Source organism: Silurus aristotelis, assembly GCF_946808225.1.
Source record: "Silurus aristotelis genome assembly, chromosome: 28".
Lineage (NCBI taxonomy): Eukaryota > Metazoa > Chordata > Actinopteri > Siluriformes > Siluridae > Silurus > Silurus aristotelis.
Genome location: NC_139601.1, coordinates 1,177,571 through 1,202,413, shown reverse-complemented (window position 1 = coordinate 1,202,413; position 24,843 = coordinate 1,177,571). Strand labels below are relative to the sequence as shown.

Here is a 24,843-nt window from a genome sequence, read left to right as displayed (position 1 = left end):
AGAGGCAACACTTGTTCCATGCCACCGCCCTGAAACAGAATCTCTTCAGAATATTCGGAGGAGCTTTCAGAGAGACACACACACACACAGAGTCAGGGAGGAACAGAAGCTGTGAAAGCACTTAAGCACAGAAACTAGGAAGAGAAAGAGAAAAAGCAAGAAAGAGAGAAAGAGCAAGAAAAACAGTGAGAAGAGAGACGGAGAGCTCGCCTTTAGTAGGAGAAACAAAGCATGCCCAAAACGCCGTGCAAGTTAAAAGCTCATAACACACACACACACACACACACACACACACACACACACACATCTTTTCCTCAGAAGATCTGGACAAGTTGAATAATCAAATGTGAATACTAGCAAAGCAAAGCAGGTGGTGCCTTTGGTGCCATTGCTGTTGTCCGTGTGTGTCTGTGTGTGTTATACAGTATGCTATATTCTGTAGAGTGGTAGTGAGTTAGTCTATTTAGAAGCATTGTGTGTGGGTCTATGTATGTGAGAGGCAGCAGCATGATCTCTTGTTGACTGACCACCAGCAGGGGGCACCACTTGGTCAAGCAGCTTCATGCTGGTTCTTTTCCAGATCTTTTTAATGACAGCTCGCAGCTCCTCATTTGCCTGCTCCAGATTTCCTGCAAGCACCCGAACAAAATCACCACTACTGTTACAACTGTGTGTGTGTGTGTGTGTGTGTGTGTGTGTGTGTGTGTGTGTGTGTGTGTGTGTGTGTGTGTTCACCTTCGGTTTTGATCTTCAGTGCCGTTCTGACCAGAGCAAACAGTGTGGCATTAAACATCACAGTGCCATCACTGTTCAGAGGCATATTCATGGCCACTAGACGCTAACACACACACACACACACACACACACACACACACACAGACGCTATAATTATTAAAGTGTGTGAGTTGACATCAAATACAGACAATTAAAAAATTAAGCTGATTCTCTAATAATAAACACAGCACCATCTAGAGGACTAAAAATGCATCACAGTTGATATCCAGAATTGTGTACAGCTTTAGGTATGCTTTACATACTTATTATTTAATCTGATTAATCTTACCCTCCATAATATATAAATTGTTTGTTGTTTAGTGGTCAGCAACACAAAATACATTTTGTCTGAGAAACAGTACAAGTAGAATCACCTTGCACAAAACACACAGATTAATGGTAGCAGGGACATTAAAGAGAGTGTGTGTGTATTAACCTTGCATGCTACTCTGTGAGGACAGAGCTTTCCAAAGCCAAGTGGAGGCTGAATTCGTCGCAGTAGCGTCACAACATCTAAGTGTTTTATTCTTCCCCTGCGAGAGAGAGGATTTAATTCACATATTATACACACACACACACACACACACACACACACACACACACACACACACACACACACACACACACACACACACACTTCTATTCATATTTACCCAAGACATCTGTCATTAAAGCACAAAACTACCACAAGGATTTAGGGTGGCTTTAGAAATGTAGGTCAGTAAGTATAAGTATAAAAATATCATTGGAAAACTAAATATGCTTTTGGTTGCATGAAACAGTAATGAATGAATTGTGACTGGACTTTTCATCAGCCATGTTTAATGTGATGGAGATGCACAGTGCTGCACTACTGCTAACACTTTATCTCATTATTATTCACATACATTTAGATACTAAATATTTTTGGTTGATTATCAGTAAACCTATTCTTACACAGACACACACACACACACACACACACACACTCACTTGGCTTCTGCATCATATTCGGACCATATCCTCTTGAACTCGTCAAGGTGGTGTGGTCCTAAGATGGACCAGTCGCGGGTCAGGTAGTCAAAGTTGTCCATGATGACCGCCACGAACAAGTTGATGATCTAAAGATATGAGAAGATCAGAGCGCTCTGTACTCTCGCTGTGTGTGTTCATCGTTTCCCCAAACCATATATATCTGCAGTTCACGTTTAAGATTAATGAGAACAAAAAATGATGTAATATTGTACAGTATGTTAAGCAGGGGAGCAGGAGATTTGTGTGTGTGTGTGTGTATGTGTGTGTGCGCACATACCACGAATGCACAAAGCATGTAGAACGTGATAAAGTAGATAATTGCGAAGCCGCTGCCGCAGGTCATCTCCTCTCCTGGATTATAGTCCGACTCTGGGTCACAGAGTTTCCCAGACATACACGCCAGCATGATCTCCTGCCACGCCTCACCTGTGGCACATCTAAACACACACACACACACACACACACACACACACACACACACACACACTCACATAAATGAGACTCCCAGACTTAATTTTGATTTCCTTTAGATTCGTAGTAACACTGACCTAAACAACAGAAGCACGGCTTGGGGAAAAGTCTGGAAGTTGTTGTTCCGGTTGATTTGACTGCCATGCACCATGGCTACCTTCCCGAATATCTGTAAAACACACACACACACATATACACAGATGGACCTGAAAAATATTTTAAATGCTTTTGGAACGGTGATATCAGATGATCCATGGTGAAGGAGTCATAACATTTCTGCTGTGTAAACTTTCTGACAGACTCAAAAGATGTGTACAGTAGACTTGGTTGAGTTTACAAACTCTGGCACCTGAAGTATAAGTGGAGACAGAATTTTTCACTTAAGAAACTCACCTGCATGCCAATGACGGCATAGATGAAGAACAGCATGGCGATCAGCAGAGCGACGTATGGCAAAGCCTGCAGGCAACACAAATCCAGTCAGAAACCCAGCTATCTAATACTAAAGCTCTTTCTGGTGTGTGTGTGTGTGTGTGTGTGTGTGTGTGTGTGTGTGTGTTAGAGATGAGCATCTCCATAACTGAGTCCGATGTGATTCGCATCTCAATGCGTAGCCAACGATACGATACATTAAAGATACACGAAGCAGCTACTGATGCGATACGATACGATTCACCACTTTTACGATGCAGTGAGATTCGATTTCCATTCGATTCAACACAATGCAAATTCAATATGGTTCAGACAGTTAGCGTTTATTGCTCTGGTTTAGACAGACAAATTATCAGTTTACTTAAGTGCTTTCTGACTTATTAAGATTATAATTTCTTTTTTTAATTAAATATTTCCGTAGCAGCAGTGATGCAATTTCGCGAGTAGAAATTAATCTACATAGAAATTATTGGTCAGAAATGATTGGACACTTTCTTAAGTACAGCACATCTACTAATAATTATATATAAATAAATCAGTTTTTATCAATGCAAATATGTTACAAATTCTGCATCGCAATACAAATGCCATCTTTTATCAAATGCACACTTTTTAAAGTTGATGCATCACATGCCCCAAATAATCTTACATTCCTTTACATTCCTAGAGTGTGTGCATGTGAACGTACCCGCTACACTAAAATATGTGACTCCTCTCTCTTTGGATTCTGATTATAAAGATGATAGCATGAACTGACCTGGAAAGACTTGATGAAGGTCCACAGCAGGGTCCGAATTCCCTCCCCCCTGTTGAGCAGCTTGACCAATCGCATCACTCTGAACAGCCGAAAAAAGGTAATGGAGATGCGAGCATTTTCTTCTACATTCTGAAGGGGGCGGAGTCAAAAAATTAGTACACCAATCAGTGCAGAGAGAACGAGAAATCACAAAGCGCCTGGCTGTGCTTTAGCTACTTGGCCAGTAGGGGGCACTACACACTACTACTTTTCATCCACTGGTCATAGTTACATTAGGACTGAGTCTAAAAATTCCTGTACTTCAGTATTATGTTACTTTTTCTTTTTTTGAGAAAAAGTTATTGGGGATGTGTAATGTGTGTATTGGGGATGTGTATCTAACGCTGGCCAGACCTGTAGCAGCACCAGGCACCTGCGACACGAGGCAGTCCTTAAACAGGAGGAGGAAGTAGGAGGGAGAGGCATGCTGGATTCAAAATAATCTGGCCATACTTAACTGCGTGGGCACAAGCATGGCTCTATTAACCTTGCAGCACTGCATGCGGACCCTCCAGGACCCAAAACCTAATGTGGGAACCTGAGGTCACATCCTTACCTCAGCTGACCCCATGGGGGGTGTTTACATCATGCAGCAGTGTCAGCTCTACAAACGTGAACGGGCTACTGACCCATACCCCCTCCCCCATACCATCACGCACTCTTACATACACACACTCTCGCTGGCACGTTTGTTTGACACTTTTTTCTTATTTAACAAAGAAATCGGAAAAAAAAAAAAAAAAACATGGGCAAACCCAAAGCCAGAAAACTTAAAGTAAACTTAACCAATAGCAAACCAAACATATGAGGATAAAACGAGGTCAAATCTAAATCTAAAATAAAAAGAGGGAGGGGCGGAGTTATCAAAAGAGTTTAACTATAAAGATATAAATGAATGAATAAATAAAGACAGAACAGAATCTGAAAGGAAACCTGGAAAAAGAAAGTAATGATACTTAGAGGTGAGGCCCAGTAGGGGGCGGAGTATCTTACCCCCGACTCATCCACCTTTGGAGCCTCTGTGGGCTTTAAAATTAAAAAGCTGCATTAATTATTTACACACACACACACACACACACACACACACACACACACACATATACACACACACAACTCTCAAACTAATAAACACACTCATTATGCTAAATCATGTGACCACCATCATGTCTCCCTGACTTCAGACCCTACATACGTAAAAATCTCATCTCAGGGAAACTACTGTTTATGTGACATTAAGGAAACAATTGAAATAATTGTAAAATATCTTTCCTCTGTCAGAGAGGAAGTAATGAAGCTCGGCACTTAGCATTCACACTGACTTTCTGACTGATTTACACCCCAGTTTCAACAATATAACCAGAGTGAAGCGACAAATAAACATAAAGAGCATATACATATACAAACTAGACACATGACAACACGAGAATCTCGATATGAACAAATATGCAAATGATAAGACAGAATACGCACATATAAAACTAGAAAATAAGCACACTGTCTTTATTCTTCAGATATATGATGAATAAATATGAACAGAAGACACTGTAAAAAAGCAAACATGGGCCATATTTACTAAAGTCTTTGAGCTTGTGTTTCTGTAGACATTTGACTCCAGACTTATTTGGGCAAAAAACAAGGTCAGATTGGATGTACAGCTCCAGTCCATGCTGAATGAAAGCGATGTGTATATCCTGCATTTCTCCTACAAACTTGAAAACAGTTCTCTCCAGTGGATTTGTCACTGCGAGTCTGTATATTAGCTTTGATTAGTGCACACCGCTGGGTTTTCATCCATCTGGAGTGAGTTTTCTGTTTTGTGTGTGTTTTCTGTTTTTTTTTCCATATGATGGGATGCAAGTAGCTTTATACACTCATGTGTACTGTACCTGGATATATTTCCTGTCAGTGAGTTGGGCTTATCCACATACTCCATTCACTTGTAAGTTGTACTATATACTAGAGGTCGACCGATTAATTGGTTTTGATTATTATTCGGCACCGATATTTGATTGCTGGAATAAAAAAATCCATACCGATAGTTTTTCCAGGTTGCATCTGTTGCTTGGTCGACCTCTAATATACACCCTTTACAGTACTCTGCATTACGCAGTGCTGGTTTTGAGAGGTGCTTGATGTTTTCGTTTTGGCTTCAGCAGGAGATCATAGCAAAGGTCTTTACACTTTATAGCTCTTTATACATAAGAAAATGCTAAAAAAAAAAAACCTTTTCCTAGTGTTATTCAGACTGCTCATGATCATGTAACCTCACGTCCCTGTGTGGAACTGATTCTCTCTGAACAGTGCTTTAGTAAATATGGCCTGCTGTAAAAACAACATGTTAACAGAAATGTATATGTGTATAGGCCCAATAAGGAAGAAAGTATCTTACCGGCATCTCTTCCCCCTCTGCAGGCTTTAAAACAAAACATCTGAATTATTCACTCAACCATTTAATCACCCATTATTCATACATACAATCCATTACACTCCTCCAATCAACATTTTAACACCTCTAACATTTTTATTTCATGCCTTTGGATTACACATACGACTCCCAGCACTGAATGATGTCCATGTTGGAGGTCCTGAGATGCTGTGAGTATGAATCAGACTCTGCTGAACCCTACAGTGAACCCAACCTCATCAGTACTGATTAGATAACACCTGCAACCAGGAGTCATGTGTCCCTCTGACACTGCCATGCACTCAGACGTATACATCATACACACACACACACACACTCAAACACTCAAACACTCAAACTCATTCAGACATACCAACAAAGAAAATAGCGTTTTAAGAACAAAAAAAAAAACAAAAGCAAACGTGGCCTGTTCAGTTACAAAACACAGCGAGCAGGCCCCAGACAGACGAAGCGGTTCTCTCGTAAACTCTTTTTCTAAACAAAACTCTGAGTGTGCTACCAAGAGCTGTTTATCACTTCAGCAAATAGTTATAATAGTCTGACATTTCTCAGGTTTCATATTGTCCACAAGGGGGAGCTGTTCTGGGAGAAATCAACATGGCTGCTCACAGCAACAACCTGAGTTATAATGTACTGTATATATTAGATTTTGCTTTAATTTTACGAGCATGCGGACATATTTAATGGTTACATTCAATTTATTTTTATTCGTATTTTTCGTATTGCCTTTAACATGGCAGCTATACAGAGATTAACTGATTAGAAAGTTGTATAATAAAATATATCAGTAATAATTGTCTAATTAGTGCCTATAAGTTTGTTCCTTATAAATTGTAAGTTGATCTCTAATGATTGAGACTGTTTTGACTGTGGTGGAGAAAAAACTCAGAGACTTCCTTAGGAAGGAACTTTAAGAGGAACCAGACTCAAAATGGAACATGTCCTTATCCTCAACACCGGATGTCTATTCATTACAGTTCCTCATTGTGAAGGTGTTTAGTTCAGTCATAGGTGCTTACATATAAAAAACTAGTTATACGCAGCAGTTTCTGTGTAAATGATAATACAGGGGTTTGTACACGTGACAGATGATCTGCCCTCTCACAAAACACTTTCCTGAACTGAACGAATCTCAGGGAGTTCCTGTCTAATTAATAGATTTTATTAAACCCTCAGAACGGCTGAAGCACAAACAGCTCTTGGTGTGGGACACTCGCTGTGTTGTAGAGACGAGGTGGGAAATGTGCAGAAATCGGTGATGCAGAATATGAGCATTCTAGCACTTCCTAGCTGTAGCATCCAGTGGAGCATGCACAGCATTCAAACGGCAGACGAGCATTTAGAATTCCCCTCCAACACACACACACACACACACACATACACACACACACACACACTAGCAGTAGAAAAAAGAAAGTGGAGAGTAGACTCTGTAGCATTTTTTCATGCATACTGGACAGAGCACTGCATCTGAGCGCCTCAAGGGGGTGCTCTCACTGCTCTCACAGGACGAGCAAACGGAGGATCGAGGTGGATCGAGAAACTCAGGGAGAGAAGATGAAACGATGCTAAAAGAAAGGCACGGAATGAGTGCGGGAACAGTGTCGTCATGCAGCCTAGCTCGAGTCTACACACCTGCTCAACCCATGATCCCTCTCTTTCTCTCTCTCTTTCAACTGAGCTCTAACAGCTCACTAGAAGGAGGCAGAACAAAGACAGACACAATCACACACACCATACACACGACAAACACAGTCTCTAGCTCACTGGGGCCCTTTTACACAACACACAACACGACCATCCAGTGTGTATTTCCTCATTAAGAGAAACAAATACAGTGTGTGATGTGCAGTTTCTTCATATTAGCTGCAGGTTGACTAACAAGTGTGTGACGGCTGAATAAGCTTTTTATGGTGTGTGTGTGTGTGTGTGTGTGTGTGTGTGTGTGTGTGTGTGTGTGTGTGTGTGTGTGTGTGTGTGTATACTTCAGACTGAGATAGAGTAGAAGGTTTATGTCTTTTTCTTCTTTTTAACATACTCCATCAAGCAGCAATGATTTGTCTTTCATGTCTGATTCTTGAAACGTCTGGAAACGTCTGGAAAATCTTTGATAAGGTTTTGTAAAACAGCTGGAAGTGTTTCACCTGCAGGTTTCTGACACGTTCCCTTCTTTCGTTTTTAGACAGGACTTACAATACAATACAAACTGACTTAAAAAGAACAACAGAAAAAAACACTTTCTGGTGTTTCTGGTATCGTAAGAAAGCAGTCCCCAGTTCATGGTGCGCTTTAGTTGATGTTTACAGAGGACATGAAATGAGTTCTACTGCACTACTGCATGCTACAGTTAGTGTTTAGTGAAAAGTGTCTGTCTGGCAACCACCATGTTTGCTGAGAACATTGTATAAATTCTTTCCTGTCGGTAACATGGTTTTGATTAAGACATCATGTTTGATGAGTTCGTGATTTGGACGCTGTGTTTCTCTGGGAGTTCAATCTTTGCTGACACTTGGTATTGTAACCGGACTCAGTTAGCGCTCCTGCCATGATCAGCTCTTAGCTCTGAGCTCCACAGCCACTCTGGAGATGGATGGAGAAAGAGTGATGAAAAGAAAGGACAGACAAACTTCACAGTGACTAACAGTGACTGACCGTAGACCGAAGGAGTTGAAACACCATCTGCAGATTGCAAACCGTAGTTAGCATATGGCATGGCAAACAACATTTCCCAGCATGCAAATGGGCAAATGGCACACAGACACACACATATGTACTACTGGATCTGTTTATGAATTCAGAGCCAGTTAGCATATTAAATGCTGCTGTTAGTAACAGATCGAGCAGTTTCATATCATTCAGTGTGAGAGCAGGACAGAAATGACAGTGAGAGAGAGATGAGATGAGATGAGATGAGATGAGGCCTCACAAGAACTTTATATAATAAACATTTTTCAGACTATAAGACTCGCATTTCAAACACTAGTTTAACTTCAAGTAACTTCTATAAAAAAAAAACACTTGAACGCTAAACATGTACTCGTGTGGAGGTGTGAAAGAAATATATCTTATAGTCTGAGAAATTCTGTATTAATCACCATGCGTTCAAGCCTTTGTGAAATAAATCTGTTAATCAGCGTTCAAACTCATTCGCAAAGATGGCGTGGCCGCAGGTTTTCAGTCCAGCCAATCAGGAGCCACGACTCCACTCGTTTAATAGTCAGTGTGGAGTGAAAACCTGAGAGACGCTGATGCTGTGCAGATCATCACTGCCATCCACACATATACTGACATAGACACACAAACACGTACACAGACACACACAGGACACATGTATAGAGGGACACAGACTCACATTCATAGAACACTGTCCAACGATACACAACTACATATACAAACACCTAAAGAACAGAGACGAGAACACTGATAAATGGGAACTCCAGAGAGACAGCACTGAAGCTCAGACAGCCTGTGTGTGTGTGTGTGTGTGTGTGTGTGTGTGTGTGTGTGTGTGTGTGAGAGAGAGAGAGAGAGAGAGAGAGAGAGAGAGAGAGAGAGAGAGAGAGAGAGAGAGAGAGAGAGAGATGTTGTCAGTGAATGTCTAGAAGTGTAAAAGTATGTATTAAGAGACACCAGTCATTAGAAACCCCGCAGAGAAGAGAAGGAAACCCACTCATGTGTGGAATACTCCACCTCTCCACCACACCACTTCCACACCCAGCGTTGACGTATCAGTCAGTACGTGTCAAAAACTGTCTGTGATGTTTCTATGTTAATATTAATACTTTCTAATGTGTGTGTGTGTGTATATATATATATATATATATATATATATATATATATATATATATATATATATATATATATATATATATTATTACACAGAAAATTGGTCGAAATACAGTGCACTGTATTTCTACATGTACTTACTATAAATGTGATACAGTGCACTGTATTTCTACATGTACTCACTATAAATGTGATACAGTGCACTGTATTTCCACATGTACTCACTATAAATGTGATACAGTGCACTGTATTTCTACATGTACTTACTATAAATGTGATACAGTGCACTGTATTTCCACATGTACTCACTATAAATGTGATACAGTGCACTGTATTTCTACATGTACTCACTATAAATGTGATACAGTGCACTGTATTTCTACATGTACTCACTATAAATGTGATACAGTGCACTGTATTTCTACATGTACTCAGTATAAATGTGATACAGTGCACTGTATTTCTACATGTACTCAGTATAAATGTGATACAGTGCACTGTATTTCTACATGTACTCACTATAAATGTGATACAGTGCACTGTATTTCTACCAATTTTCTGTGTGTGTTTAAAGTGTGTGGGAGGATGATTTACGGCTTAAACAATAAAAAAAAAACATTTTTGTTTTTTCATGTGCGGTTTTGGAATGTAATCAGCGCGAGCTCACAGAAGAACACGGCATCACTGACTGAAGCTAACTGCTAAATAATGCTAATTGGGTTATTTATTTATTTTTTATTTCACATAGAATAATGTGAATTATACGGACAGTGTAAGGGGTCTTACACAAAAGTCTATTTGAGCTTTTTGTCATTTAAAGGCACTTGAAAGGAATCTAGATGGAACCTTGTATTACTTTTCTGTATGTATGTATATATTATACAATATTTTTCTATTTAATTTTCTGCTCTCTGATTGGGGGGGGGGGGGGTCGGGTTTGTAGTCTGTGAACGTGATGTTGAAGGGTGGTGAAGTATTCCATGAATCTAACACCAGTCATGTTCCGAGAAATCAATCAACGCTAATTTAGCATGTGGGCAGGAGAGAGCACACAACATCAGCAGATTTTCCTTAATCTCCTTTATAAGACGATAATAGTCTGACTGTCTCTGTAAATTACATCTGGACTTAACAAACACAGACTGAACAAGTCGAGATTAGTTAAGCTAATTAAGTTAATTAGTTAAGTCCAGCTCAGCCTCAAACGTCCTGAGTCTGCTATCGTTCATGTTATACGCATCAGAAGTGTACAACACGTATGTGTTCTCTACAGCGTCTCCAAAAAACACAAACAGCTCTGATCTCTACGAACATAACTAATACCTCACCTAGAATTTGCTTTATATTTATTCATTTTTGTGATTAGAAACAACTTCAACCTCACAACAAATGATTCAAAGAGTTCAAGAGAATCATCAAAAAACAAAAGCCGGTCTCGCCATACTTGCCTGAAACAGTTTCTAAAGAAATAATAAGAGTAAATAACATTAGGAGTTAGGCCAGATATATTATGGAACTTAATCACATGATCACAGTCACTTCCTTCTGAAGCGCACACACACGCACACACACACACACACACACACACACACACACACACACACACACACACACACACACACACAGCCCAGTACCTAAACCTGGAAGATTTTGTTCCCCACCCCTTGAAGTTGTAATATATTTCAGATATGCAGCAGGAGAACAAAGTGTACATGTTGATGTTCAGGACATTCTGGTTGGAAACTGTAGGAATGAAACCTTGCAAAAAAAAACGCATGAGATGAGATTACAACCTTCTTACTGTATATCACACAAACCATCTACAGTCAGACGAGTCCATTCTCACAGTTCTCGCAGCTCTGACAGAGATTTCTATATAAAACAATAGCAGTTAAAGTAGGGATGTGTTTATTTAACATTTATGGAGTCTTCAGCGTCAGAGCTTTGGAAGACTCGAAGCTAAAACTTTATGGGCCCTGAAATTCTCAGGACAGAGGTGTTTACACCTCCTGGTGGTTCTTTGCTTCTTTGATGATGATGGAACGACTGTTACAGTAAAACATAAGCGAGAACAGAAACTAGTGTATTTTGTGGGTGTTTTGTGAACATTAATTGGGATTCTAAATGGTTAAAAAGCACATTTTATTATTAATAAATTTATTTATCAGTACAGAGGGTAGTTGTCTGTATCATCTAAAGTAAAGTGGAATAACACACCTGCTGTTACTGGAAAATGGAGACCTTTGAGGGTGATTAAAGGTGTAACTGTACACATATTCGTACCAAACTGAACGTATTAATCGGCGGATCACAAGTTTGTTTAGTCTCTGCCTCGCACTTTGAGCGCAGTGTCACTGTGGCTACTGGATCCGTACTGGAAACACAATTTTGTTTTGTGCATACGTGAAATCGCTGTCACATCCCATCATCTGCCACGTTTTTAGGCATTTAATTTTAAAATAGTTTTAAAAATATAAACTGTTGTTCAGAAATGTGCATTATGTTGTGCATTTCTTCTCCATAACTCTACCGAACCGTTTACACCCCATTTTTTATCCTTTATTTAAATTAGGTTTTGTAATCGGAGCAGGAACTTGTTCTCAGATTTCATACATGATTTAGCCCTGCTCTCAGATCCCTTCATGTTGTCTATAGAAAAGATCTGGCAGTTACTGTACGTATCAGTTAGCAGAGCTACAGCTTGAATCTCCAGTAGAATAATACGCTCACTTGTGTTCTTCTACTACAGATATGGAAACTCTGTTCAGCTTGTTCAACGTCCTGTGTTTAAAATCACAAATTCACAACGTCCATTTAAATCAGAGTTTGATTTTGGTGTTCTGCGAGCATTAAGACGCATCTGAAATGCTCCAGAGAGCCAAAAAAACGTAATCCTCCCAACAGTTTTCTTGCAAGGTTTCTAATCTAAAGAAAAGCGAAGTTGTTCATACTTACGTTGGCTTCAGTGATAGCAATATCTACGACGCTACCAACTACAATTAAGGCATCAAACGTGTTCCAAGCATCAGTGAAATAATGCTGTTAATGCAAAAACAAACCAAAAAACGAACACACCACACGGGGGGAGGGGAGGGGGGGCGAGGGTGAAAGGGGTGAAGAAAGAGAGGAATCAAAAGAGAAACATTATGGAAGACACAGGAGGAAAGGTTGAGGAAAAAAAACAGAGAGAGGAGAAAAAACAGAAATTAGCACACCTCTGAAAAGAAAGATCATTTTTAATATAGTTTTTTAAAGTTAGCTCTGAGGGATCTGAAACATCCTGGCAGAGCTGTAAAAGTTCATTAGAGGAACACACAACCTCCACCTGGAATAGAGGAGAGCGATGGAGGGAGCAGGAGGAGCAGGAGGAGGAGGAGGCGGGGCCAGGGTCTGAGCTTACTTACATCAGCCTCAGTGAGCGCAATGTCAACTATGCTGCCGATCACCACCAGAGCATCGAACCCGTTCCACGGGTCTTCAAGATAACCCTTAGACAGGCAGCAGGGATTAGCTATGACTCTTAGACATTTAGCAGCAGATCACTCCACTTCTGAACTACACAATAACATCTAACATTACATCACTTCTTCACGTCATGTGTGTCAAAATTCACACACACACACACACACGTGAATTTTGAGTTTGAACGCACACACCGGTGCTGGCTTCAAACTGGAAACGGATCGTGCATTACGCGTTAGTCTTTCAGTCCTACGCTAGTGATGCCCGATCACACTCAGCGCTGAGCCGCTGCCTCTGACTGGAGAACTGATCAGATGCTTTTTATTAGGGATGCGTTATAGTATGAGAGTTTTGGGCTGATACTGAGAGAGCGTAACTGACTTACAGTAGCAGTAATCCCTCAGGGATGTTACAGATCGTGTTATTTAGCTCTCTGTGTGCTACATAACTGCCAAGAAAGTCATCTGAGTGTGTGTTTATGCATTTATGATACAAGACTCGTCCTTCAGTTAACTTGCATTGAGTCGGGTTGCAGTAGGTTCTGTTTAAATTTGAAAAGCTGCGCTCGAACGACTGATCGGTCAGGCGATTAATTGATCAGCAACGGCTAATTGTGCTGCAAATTAGGCCGATTATTTGGCATGTGCATCTGACCCACCATACCGCATGTACGCTCTGCACTTGTATGAGAGAACAGAACTCTCCCATACCAGCAGGTGGCAGTAGTCTCTATTCCGCATCTAAACTGGGAAACCGGAATAGCTAGATCGGTGAATATATAAAGCTTCGACATTTACAGCTGCTGCACTCATTACTAACAGATTCTCTAGATTTTTTCAATGTCTGCTAAGTTTTATAGACAAAAGCAAGAATGACAACAAGTGTCTGTGTTCCCTCTTTACTTTCGTCAGTTCTGTTTTTTCCTCATGTGCTCATTCGCTAAGAGGAATAGCCAATCAGAGTTCTCTTCATCGCCGAGGAGCTCCGCCGCCGAATCCACATGCAGAATTGGGCAAAAAACTGCTGGCACCGAAAAACTAAAGCCGACCGACGCTCAAAGTGAAATATTAAAAACCCTCTCCTTCATACACGATTATTTTCTAACTCATTGTAGACCTAAAAGTTTTTAACAGATGTGTGTGTAAGACCGGGCATCACTCTTCTACACTTTGTGAGCAGCATGCAGCTCTGTAGTTTCCACTCTACAGAGAACAGAGAGAACCTGTTTAAACACTGCACACCACACTTAACCATTTTCCATTGGCACAGGGACGCCGCTGGATCCGGAGCCGGTGCTTCATCCACAAGCATATAATAGATATGAACAGAGTGCTGTGCTGTGCTGTGCTGAGTCTTTTTATTTCCCTTCCTTCAGCTCAGCTTTTTTTATCTTCACTTTGTCAACTGTCCAACTTCCTGATCCAGCCTTTGTTCCACTGACTGCTGTTGTTATTTCATCATCTGCCAAATCTCTTGTTTTTTTTTTATTAGTTGTGGTATTGTTTCTGCATATAAACTAAAATATGCTCCATCATTGTTCTTGTTTCACAATTGCACTAATTTGACTTATGACACTAATTTCCTAAGATCACGAATCATTTCTAATCTGTTGAATTGATTCTGCCAGTAAATGTCAATGTGTAACTGTAGCCATCTGAATGGAGTATCCAGTAACAGTAGCTGCTCCTGGTTGGAGTATTAGATGATGTACAGATTGAGCACAATGCTGAAGTCCAACAGAAGCAACCAGACAAATATCTCCAACCCCAATTAAAAAAACACTAATGTGCAGCAATGTATCAGATTATATTTAACCATGTTATAATAGACAATGTCACTCCCAGACATCCTCTCCACAACACCAAAGATCCACGAAGTCCAGCACACTGTCTTTACTACTTCATATGAATAGAAGCTATACTGCGAATGCACTCAGGATGAAGATTTTGATGCAGTGAAAACGTCTCACATGTAGACATGATCGTAAAACCCTGCACCTGTCTGGCCTTTTTTTAACAGTAATGTGATTATGATGCCAGAATCAGCACCGGTTCCGGAACCAGCAGTGACGTGATGCCGGTGGAAAAGGGATAACTGTGTCTCTTACAAGTACTCGTTTCTTCTTCGGAACAAACAGCTGGGTGTAGGGAGAAGGGAGTGAGGGGTTATTATCATGTCCATACAATAAACCAGTACAATCATTGGAATTCTGTGATTATTCATTAGCATGTAATAGGACGTTTGTATAAGGGTTGGTTAGAGAGAGAGAGAGAGAGAGAGAGAGAGAGAGATATCCACCCTGGGTTTGAAGGCGATGAGTTTGAGGACCATCTCGACAGTGAAGACGGCGGTAAACACCATGTTCAGGATGTCCATTACGTGGTTAAATGTTTTAGACTGCCCGTAGTGCTGCATGTAAAGAAACATCAGACAGGAAAAGGACAGTGTGAAAGGATGGAATAAAAGCTTGTTATTAATAATTGCAGCAGGGAACTAAAGGAAACACCACAGGATCAGTCTGAGACAAGTGTTGGGAATTGGGAAAGTGTGTCACTTTGCATGCCAGTGTGAAAGCAGGTGTTATCCCCTGAATCACCAGTGAAATAATGTTCGAGGAAATGAAAGGAAGGAGCTACATTCCAGCTGAACATTAATTTAGAAAAGATTAAGGAGCGATGAAGGAACCCTGGGTGACATCTCAGATCCTGTGGGGTTCTAATGAAGTTCCACATGAGCACCTCGGTTTATTCAGACTAAACAAGCGAGCACTCTTACCTGCACAGCCAGGCAGAGCGTGTTGAGCATGATGAGGACAAACATGATGTACTCGAAGGCTGTGGAGTTCACCATATACCAGAACTTGTACTGATAGGGGTTTTTAGGGATGTAGCGCCTCAGAGGTCGGGCTGTCAGTGCGTACTCCACACACTGGCGCTGTGGGGCGGGGCAGACACGATTATACACTATGTATTATACACACACACACACACACACACACACACACACACACACACACACACCTGGTTCTTGTCCAGTTCACAGTTCTGGTACTCCTTCTCGCCCTGCTCCTGAAACGTCACGATAACGAAACCCACAAAGATGTTCATCATGAAGAAGGCGATGATGATGATGTAGATGATGAAGAAAATGCTGATCTCCACACGGTAGTTGTAGATGGGGCCGTAGTTTTCCCGGTTTGAGTCGATGGCCTTGTAAAGAAGCCTGAAGAAGGAAAATGACCTTCAGAACGAGACGATGCAGACACACTAGTTTTTTTATATATCTATCTAAAGAGTGCATTAAGCTTCTATTTATAATGTTGTACAGCACTGCATTTATCACTGTCTCAGGAACGGCTGACGCTCCGCTTTACACTCACACACACACACACACACACACACACACACACACACACACACACCCCACACACACACACACCCCGCTAATCCTCTTACTCAGCTAAACAGGCCTCGTTTAGCACCACAAACAAAATTACAGCTGGAACTGAGAACGCAGAGACAACAAGTCAATTAGTTAACATGATTATGATCAATGGGCAGGTTTTAAAGATCGGTGTGATCTGCATCGACAGCAAAGTGAGTTGGCGATGTAAAGAAGAGACGTCAAGATCCTCTGCAGCTTAACTCCACACTGTGTGATTTTTACTACCTACTATCTGTAATGTGGTTCTATACACAGAATATTACAGTTTTCATTTTCATGTCAGTCTTCGTCTATAACTCATTTTATACTAAACAAAGGACACAATCCTGTACTGTAGATACTGTAGATTACTGTCCCAAACACTTCAGCACGATGTGTGTGACTGATAGGAAGCAGACACACGCTCCTATATAGGCTGCCAGAACACACACACACACACATACCCAGTAACCAACACACACAGAACCAACACACACACACACACACACACACACACACACACCCAGTACCAACACACACACACACACCCAGAAACTGAGAGAAAGGGAAAGGTACACACTACAAATGTATTATAAGTATTTGTCAATAAAATGTGCTCTGATCACAGAAATCCTGCTTTAATACCAAACACATACAATTTCAATATATTCTGCTCTCAAGAGTTTGTAAGTGCATTGTGTGTGTGTGTGTGTGTGTGTGTGTGTGTGTGTGTGTGTGTGTGTGTGTGTGTGTGTGTGTGTGTGTGTGTGTATATACGGTATACTGTGTATATATCCCGGAGAGTGTGTAATAAAGAGGTTGTGTATCAGTGCAATTACTCGCACACTATTTTTCACATCAGCTCACCTCCTTTCTTACATACAGCAACAACAACAGCAATTACAGTCCTGAACGATCATTATTACAGCCTAACTACTGTTATTTAGCACACACACACACACACACACACACACACACACACACACACACACACACACACACACACACTGTTTATCATCATAATGTATATGATTTACAGTTTTTATCTCTCTCTCTCTCTCTCTCTCTCTCTCTCTCTCTCCTCTTCTCTCTCTCTCTCTCTCTCTCTCTCTCTCTCTCTCTCTCTCCTCTTCTCTCTCTCTCTCTCTCTCTCTCTCTCTCCTCTTCCTCTTCCTCTTCTCTCTCTCATCTTCCTGTTCTCTCTCTCTCTCTCTCTCTCCTCTTCTCTCTCTCTCTCTCTCTCTCTCTCTCTCTCTCTCCTCTTCCTCTTCCTCTTCTCTCTCTCATCTTCCTGTTCTCTCTCTCTTTCTCTTTCTCTCTCTCTCCTCTTCCTGATTTCTCTCTCTCTCTCTCTCTCTCTCTCTCTCTCTCTCTCTCTCTCTCTCTCTCTCTCTCTATCGTGTAGATGAATATTGGTAAAGACAGAATCTGATATCAGAACGTTGTCACATTTCATCAGAGTTTTGATCCGTGTCCAGTATGTGGCTCCGTCCCAATTCTACTTCAGTTTCCAAACAGTTTTCTTTAAAGCAAATCTCAAAACCACAAAACCACAAAACCACAAAACCACAAAACCAGTGCAAACTGCAGCACTGCATTTCCCCGTGGACGAGGGAAAGAGTCAGTGAGAGTAATGAAGCTTCTTCACTGCTGGATGTTTTAAAGTTGCATCAAGCTGTTTATGTGCCTTACACAGCTGTGAGATCAGATCCACATCTGGAACAACTATACTAATGATGATGAACTAATCTGAACTCAGTCATTAAAGAAAAAAGTCTTACGCAGGCCATCCTTCAAACGTGGAGACGGTGAATAGCGCCATCATGGCCATGAGCACGTTGTCGAAGTTAAAATCACTGTTGTGCCATTGACGTTTCTGGATGGTGGGATGATTCATGTCTCCATCTTTGTAAAAAATAAATGTCCCCCTGCGAGCAGTAGTGTGAGAGAGAAGGAGAGAGAGACAGAGAAAGAGAGAAGGAGGGCTGAGAGCATGCTAAAGTAACCAGAGTATTTAAAGTACGACTTCAAGGCTAAATACTCATACTTGTGTGTGTGTGTGTGTGTGTGTGTGTGTGTGTGTGTGTGTGTGTGTGTGTGTGTGTGTGTGTGTGTGAGTGAGAAACCTCTACTAGACACTAACTTGCACGTATCAGGTGTTGATCTGTCCTCGTCATTGCAGCGGTAAAATTTCCCCTGTGGAGCAGAAGACGAGGTCAAAAGTCATGAGTGACTGAGAAAACATTTACATTTATGGCATTTGGTAGATACAGAGAGGGCAAAAGTCCACACATCCTTCACTCAGTAGAAGTGCAGATACTTATGTTTTAAAAGACTCTGGTAAAAGTTGGAGTTCTGACTACACTTTTTTACTTTACACTTTTTCAAGTTAAAGTAAAGAAGTTTGGGCTCTGACATGGACTTCAGTCAAAGGTAGTGATTATTACTAACTGTTTTAGTGTCATGCTGGTAACTGAACCTCACATCATATATATATATATATATATATATTATTATATTATTATTATTATTATTATTATTATTATTATTATTATTATTATTATTATTATTATTATTATTATAATAAACGAATGTTGTTTTCTAATGAATGTATTCAGACTGAAGATCCACCATATAGAACACAAGCAGAGAGTAGATGATGATCAGGTGATCAGGAATGTCTCTGTTCTCAGTCATGTTCTCATCACTGACTCCCTCTGTCTCATCCACGTTAACCCCAGACTTCTTACTGCCTTCTGCCTGCTCACTGTGAGCTTCAGAAACTAGTCCACGTCTGTGGTGTGTGTGAGAAACAGGAAATGATGCAGCAGTGGATTCAAAAAGCCACAAATATTGATCATGTCACCAAATAGATTTAAACTAAAGTAATGAATCTGTTTTTAAAAATGTAAGAAGTAGAAATTACAGATATTTGTGTAAAAATGTAATGAGTGAAAGTAAAAAGTTGTCAGAAAAATAAAGTCAAGTAAAAAACTGATACCAAAAAAATCTACTGAAGTACAGTAACAAAGTATTTGTACTTCATTACGTTACATCTCTAAGTAGATGCCTGTATCCAGAAGGACTACAACTGAGCAGCTGTGGGGTTAAGGGCCTTGCTCAGGGGCCCAGGAGAGGCAGCTTGTTGTGGCTGGGATTTAAACTCATGGCCTTTGGAGGCCAATGCCTTAACCCCTAAACTCCCACCTCCCCAAGAACACATGTAATATAGTGTAACCTGATAAATCATGGAGCTGGTAAAAGGGTTTTTTACTTGTCAGATTGTACATTACAGTACAGTGAAATTCTTTCTTGAGGGGTTAAGGACCTCACTCAAGGGCCCAAGAGCGGCAACTTGGGGCTTGAACCCCAGACCTTCTGATCAGTGATCCAGAGCCTTAACCACCTCCCCAGGTTTCATTCCTCCGCACATCAGCGAATATCTGCCTTGACTGACCTTAAAGAGCTGCACACCGATACAGGCAAACATGAACTGGAGCAGCGTTGTGACGATCATGATGTTGCCGATAGTCCTGACAGCCACAAACACACATTGGACCACGTTCTGCACAGAGAAGGAAATGTTTAGATATAAACCATCCTTTACTGCACTGGGCATTTATTTAGTTTTAAGGCCATTGACATTTACCAACCTTTAGTCCTTTGGCCCTATTGATGGCCCTGAGGGGCCTCAACACCCTCAGGACACGCAGGATCTTCACCACCGAGATCGCAGAGGATCTGCACAATAAACACACTTGTTCTCATTTATACAGTAAACAATCACACACAGGATGTCTCCAAAACTGATAAGATTAATGCAATGAGACATGACATAAACCCCCTGCAAGGGTACAAGATTCAGAGATGCTTTAGTGATGATGGTGGTCTTCATACTCAAGTCATGTGCATATGATAAATACCAATTAGCTGTAAATGTGCACGAATGTTTACAGCAAAGCAGATTTACATTTAGCCACACCCACAAAAAATCAATTAAGGGCAAACCGCTCACCAAGGATTAAAAACTGGGAACATGGTGGCTAATTGTCCAGGAATTCAGTTACCATCATACCATCTTACTCTATCTCTCTCGCTCTGTCTATCTCTCTTTCTACTTATATGTATATGTATATAAAGATTAAGAGCGTAACGATGTATTAATTGAAAAAAGTGCATCAGACACGAGTTGACGTTTGTATCATGATGCATCATTTTTTACATATTTGCATCGGTGAAGACAATTACATAATTATTTAATTATTTATATATAATTATTAGTAGATGCGTCCTACTTTTATTATTTAGAAAGTCGCCAATATTTTCTATGTAAATCGATTTCTCTCAGCATCACTGGACTATGTAAATATGATGTATCCTAACACTACGAAGACCGAGGCGTGTCCTGAAAGTCACATAGGATACAGACATGCATGGATACATGACAGAGGCAAAGCTGCATCTTTCTGCAGACACAACAGGAAAAGTATGTCTGCTTTTATTTTATCCAAAAAAAAAAGTCTTTGTACCATATTGAATTGCAGATCATCATGTTTTCTCCATTGAATCGCATTGTGTTAAATAGCACTGCATTGTAATAGAGGTAAATCCCATTGCACCGGCTGCTGCTTCATATGTATCTTTAATGTATCGTAGCATAATTAAATCAGCGTAAGGTCACAACAAATAAAATTCTATATCTGTAAGCCAGTAAACTCACTGTATCCCAAATGACACCAGAGACACGCCCACCACCAGCAGATCCAGCAAGTTGAAGTAGTTCCTGCAGAACGCCCCCTTATGGAACACCGCTCCGAACGTCATCATCTGCATGTTGAGGAGGAGGAGTTTAGCACATGTCCACATCGGAGAGAACGAGGCGTAGAACACATGCACTCGCTCATAACATGTACAGAGAACACATTCAGGACTCTATTTCATGTGCTGGCAACAAAATCCGATTTCTTCTGCTATAACACAGAGTCTTTGTTTATCTAACCAAGAACTGTTTTATGTGCTACAAACAAGAACATCAATGAATTATTATTATAATAGAAATCATTGTCATTATACCCATAGAGATAGCTTGTCTGTTTCACAGACCTTCATAAAGAATTTACATACGTTTTCAGTGTCTCTTTGGTACGAGTCGTGATCTCATGACAATTTAACTATTAAAATTCGCCTAATTTGAAAAGCTCCAGTGTTGAACAAAACAATTACTTCCTTCTGTAAATGATTGATAGTTGTGAAATAATTACATGTGAAGAATTAGCCTATGCGATGCTGCATTTCAGGATTCGTGCCATCATCACAAAAACCGAGCCCTTACATTTACAGACTAGTTATTACATGCTACATGCACACACTCATGGATAGCTTCTTACAGTTCAGGTATGGTGCAGTCATGCTACAAACTAAAGCTAACACTTTAAAGCCAAACCCGTACAGCATGAATGTGTTAGTAAGAGGTTTTGTATAAGAAAGTGCCAGGTGAGAAGAGACAACCAGGCAAGCAATACAACATGTAGTTTGTTTGGCGCCAGAAAGGCAGAGAAGAAAAGTAGATAAAAAAGAATCCTCTTGCAATCACATTCATGTGTGCTGCAATGACATTCCATCCTGCTCCTGGTCTCCTAAAATCCCAAGAGAGAGATACAGCGAGCGTCAAAGCAGCAAACCTCAGAGCATAGAAAGAAGGCCAGCTTCCTCTGAACGCAGTATCAATAAATACGGCCCGCAGTATCAATAAATACGGCCCGCAGTATCATTAAATACGGCCCGCAGTATCTTAAAATACGGCCCGCAGTATCTTTAAATACGGCCCGCAGGATCTTTAAAAACGGCCCGCAGGATCTTTAAAAACGGCCCGCAGTATCTTTAAATACGGCCCGCAGTATCTTTAAATACGGCCCGCAGTATCTTTAAATACGGCCCGCAGTATCTTTAAATACGGCCCGCAGTATCATTAAATACGGCCCGCAGTATCTTTAAATACGGCCCGCAGTATCATTAAATACGGCCCGCAGTATCTTTAAATACGGCCCGCAGTATCATTAAATACGGCCCGCAGTATCTTTAAATACGGCCCGCAGTATCATTAAATACGGCCCGCAGTATCTTTAAAAACGGCCCGCAGTATCATTAAATACGGCCCGCAGTATCTTTAAATACGGCCCGCAGTATCATTAAATACGGCCCGCAGTATCTTTAAATACGGCCCGCAGTATCATTAAATACGGCCCGCAGTATCTTTAAATACGGCCCGCAGTATCATTAAATACGGCCCGCAGTATCATTAAATACGGCCCGCAGTATCAATAAATACGGCCCGCAGTATCTTTAAATACGGCCCGCAGTATCAATAAATACGGCCCGCAGTATCTTTAAATACGGCCCGCAGTATCTTTAAAAACGGCCCGCAGTATCATTAAATACGGCCCGCAGTATCATTAAATACGGCCCGCAGTATCATTAAATACGGCCCGCAGTATCTTTAAAAACGGCCCGCAGTATCATTAAATACGGCCCGCAGTATCATTAAATACGGCCCGCAGTATCATTAAATACGGCCCGCAGTATCTTTAAAAACGGCCCGCAGTATCTTTAAATACGGCCCGCAGTATCTTTAAATACGGCCCGCAGTATCTTTAAATACGGCCCGCAGTATCTTTAAATACGGCCCGCAGTATCATTAAATACGGCCCGCAGTATCTTTAAAAACGGCCCGCAGTATCTTTAAATACGGCCCGCAGTATCATTAAATACGGCCCGCAGTATCAATAAATACGGCCCGCAGTATCTTTAAATACGGCCCGCAGTATCTTTAAATACGGCCCGCAGTATCATTAAATACGGCCCGCAGTATCATTAAATACGGCCCGCAGTATCTTTAAAAACGGCCCGCAGTATCTTTAAATACGGCCCGCAGTATCTTTAAAAACGGCCCGCAGTATCTTTAAATACGGCCCGCAGTATCAATAAATACGGCCCGCAGTATCAATAAATACGGCCCGCAGTATCTTTAAATACGGCCCGCAGTATCTTTAAATACGGCCCGCAGTATCATTAAATACGGCCCGCAGTATCATTAAATACGGCCCGCAGTATCAATAAATACGGCCCGCAGTATCTTTAAATACGGCCCGCAGTATCTTTAAATACGGCCCGCAGTATCAATAAATACGGCCCGCAGTATCAATAAATACGGCCCGCAGTATCTTTAAATACGGCCCGCAGTATCTTTAAAAACGGCCCGCAGTATCTTTAAAAACGGCCCGCAGTATCATTAAATACGGCCCGCAGTATCATTAAATACGGCCCTTTGGTAAAGCTTGATTGTTTGAATCTGAAAATAAGAAGCTGGAGGATTTGATTTGTTCTCTTCTTTATACCCTCCACTGTTCTGCAAGTGCTCACACATGGAACAAGGCTCTTTTACACCTGACAGGAAGTTGATGAAGGCATGTTTAACATACATTCTAAACCTGAGTAATTTGAAACTTTAAGGCAGTCAAACAGAATCCTGTGCTGCCCCCTGTGGGTGTGGAAACCATGCTGCATTCACACGCTGTAGATGTTCATGGAGATGTTCATGCGCTGCCTGGGCATGGGTGTTTCTGCTCCATTTTATGAGGTCAGGCAGTTATGAGGTAAAGACGAAGCTTTGACTGCAGCAGGGTTGGTTTTATCCCGGCACCAGTCAAAGCAACATGCATTCAAAAAAATCTTTCAAATAAAAGCCTACAGACCTGCCAACCTTCACACATTTTACACAGGACTTACTCATGGAGCACAGTGTGTGACAGGAACAAAGAGCAAACCCCCACCACTGCCATCAAGTAAAAAGGCATATGAGCCAATTAAAGTGTAAAAATGGGAATGATTGACAGTTACAGGTACCCTGAGGCTTTCTGGAAGCCCCGCCCACTTTCTACACCATCGCACATTAATACATTCCTCAAAAAAATCTAAAAATAATACATTCCTCAAAAAAAGGCTAAAGGGGGGATGTGTTGAGTTTGTTTTATGTAAAAATTAATTGTATCGTTTGTGTCTTTGGCATTAACTATATATATTTACCATATATGCTCTTTGTATAAAAGAAACGAGGAGCGTATTCCCATTTAAGCACACACCCCTCTAACTTATTCACTTAAATTGGGAAAGAAGTAATAGTGAATATACTGTATATAGTGCAGGGTTGGCAGGTGGGGAGGCAAAACCACATGAAAACCATGAAGCGAGCACCAGAGTCTCC

General features: G+C 41.0%; 1 protein-coding gene across 2 annotated transcripts in view; it reads right to left on the bottom strand.

Moving 5' to 3' along the window:
• The window catches only part of cacna1da (calcium channel, voltage-dependent, L type, alpha 1D subunit, a), an 82,589-nt gene that overhangs the window by 10,970 nt on the left and 46,776 nt on the right, over window positions 1–24,843 (bottom strand). Inside the window, exons 23-41 of one of the 2 annotated variants that reach the window (XM_083533787.1) lie at window positions 21,304–21,410; window positions 20,237–20,324; window positions 20,041–20,148; window positions 18,727–18,779; window positions 18,365–18,511; window positions 16,181–16,382; window positions 15,936–16,094; window positions 15,459–15,569; window positions 12,654–12,737; window positions 5,877–5,900; window positions 4,481–4,513; window positions 3,449–3,577; window positions 2,653–2,718; window positions 2,337–2,428; window positions 2,066–2,225; window positions 1,747–1,874; window positions 1,211–1,307; window positions 736–838; window positions 528–629 (exon numbers count right to left, since the gene is read on the bottom strand). In XM_083533787.1, the coding sequence (XP_083389913.1) occupies window positions 528–629; window positions 736–838; window positions 1,211–1,307; window positions 1,747–1,874; window positions 2,066–2,225; window positions 2,337–2,428; window positions 2,653–2,718; window positions 3,449–3,577; window positions 4,481–4,513; window positions 5,877–5,900; window positions 12,654–12,737; window positions 15,459–15,569; window positions 15,936–16,094; window positions 16,181–16,382; window positions 18,365–18,511; window positions 18,727–18,779; window positions 20,041–20,148; window positions 20,237–20,324; window positions 21,304–21,410 (1,993 nt within the window). The remainder of the gene's footprint in view (window positions 1–527; window positions 630–735; window positions 839–1,210; window positions 1,308–1,746; window positions 1,875–2,065; window positions 2,226–2,336; window positions 2,429–2,652; window positions 2,719–3,448; window positions 3,578–4,480; window positions 4,514–5,876; window positions 5,901–12,653; window positions 12,738–15,458; window positions 15,570–15,935; window positions 16,095–16,180; window positions 16,383–18,364; window positions 18,512–18,726; window positions 18,780–20,040; window positions 20,149–20,236; window positions 20,325–21,303; window positions 21,411–24,843) is intronic. The other variant, XM_083533786.1, reaches the window with a different exon arrangement.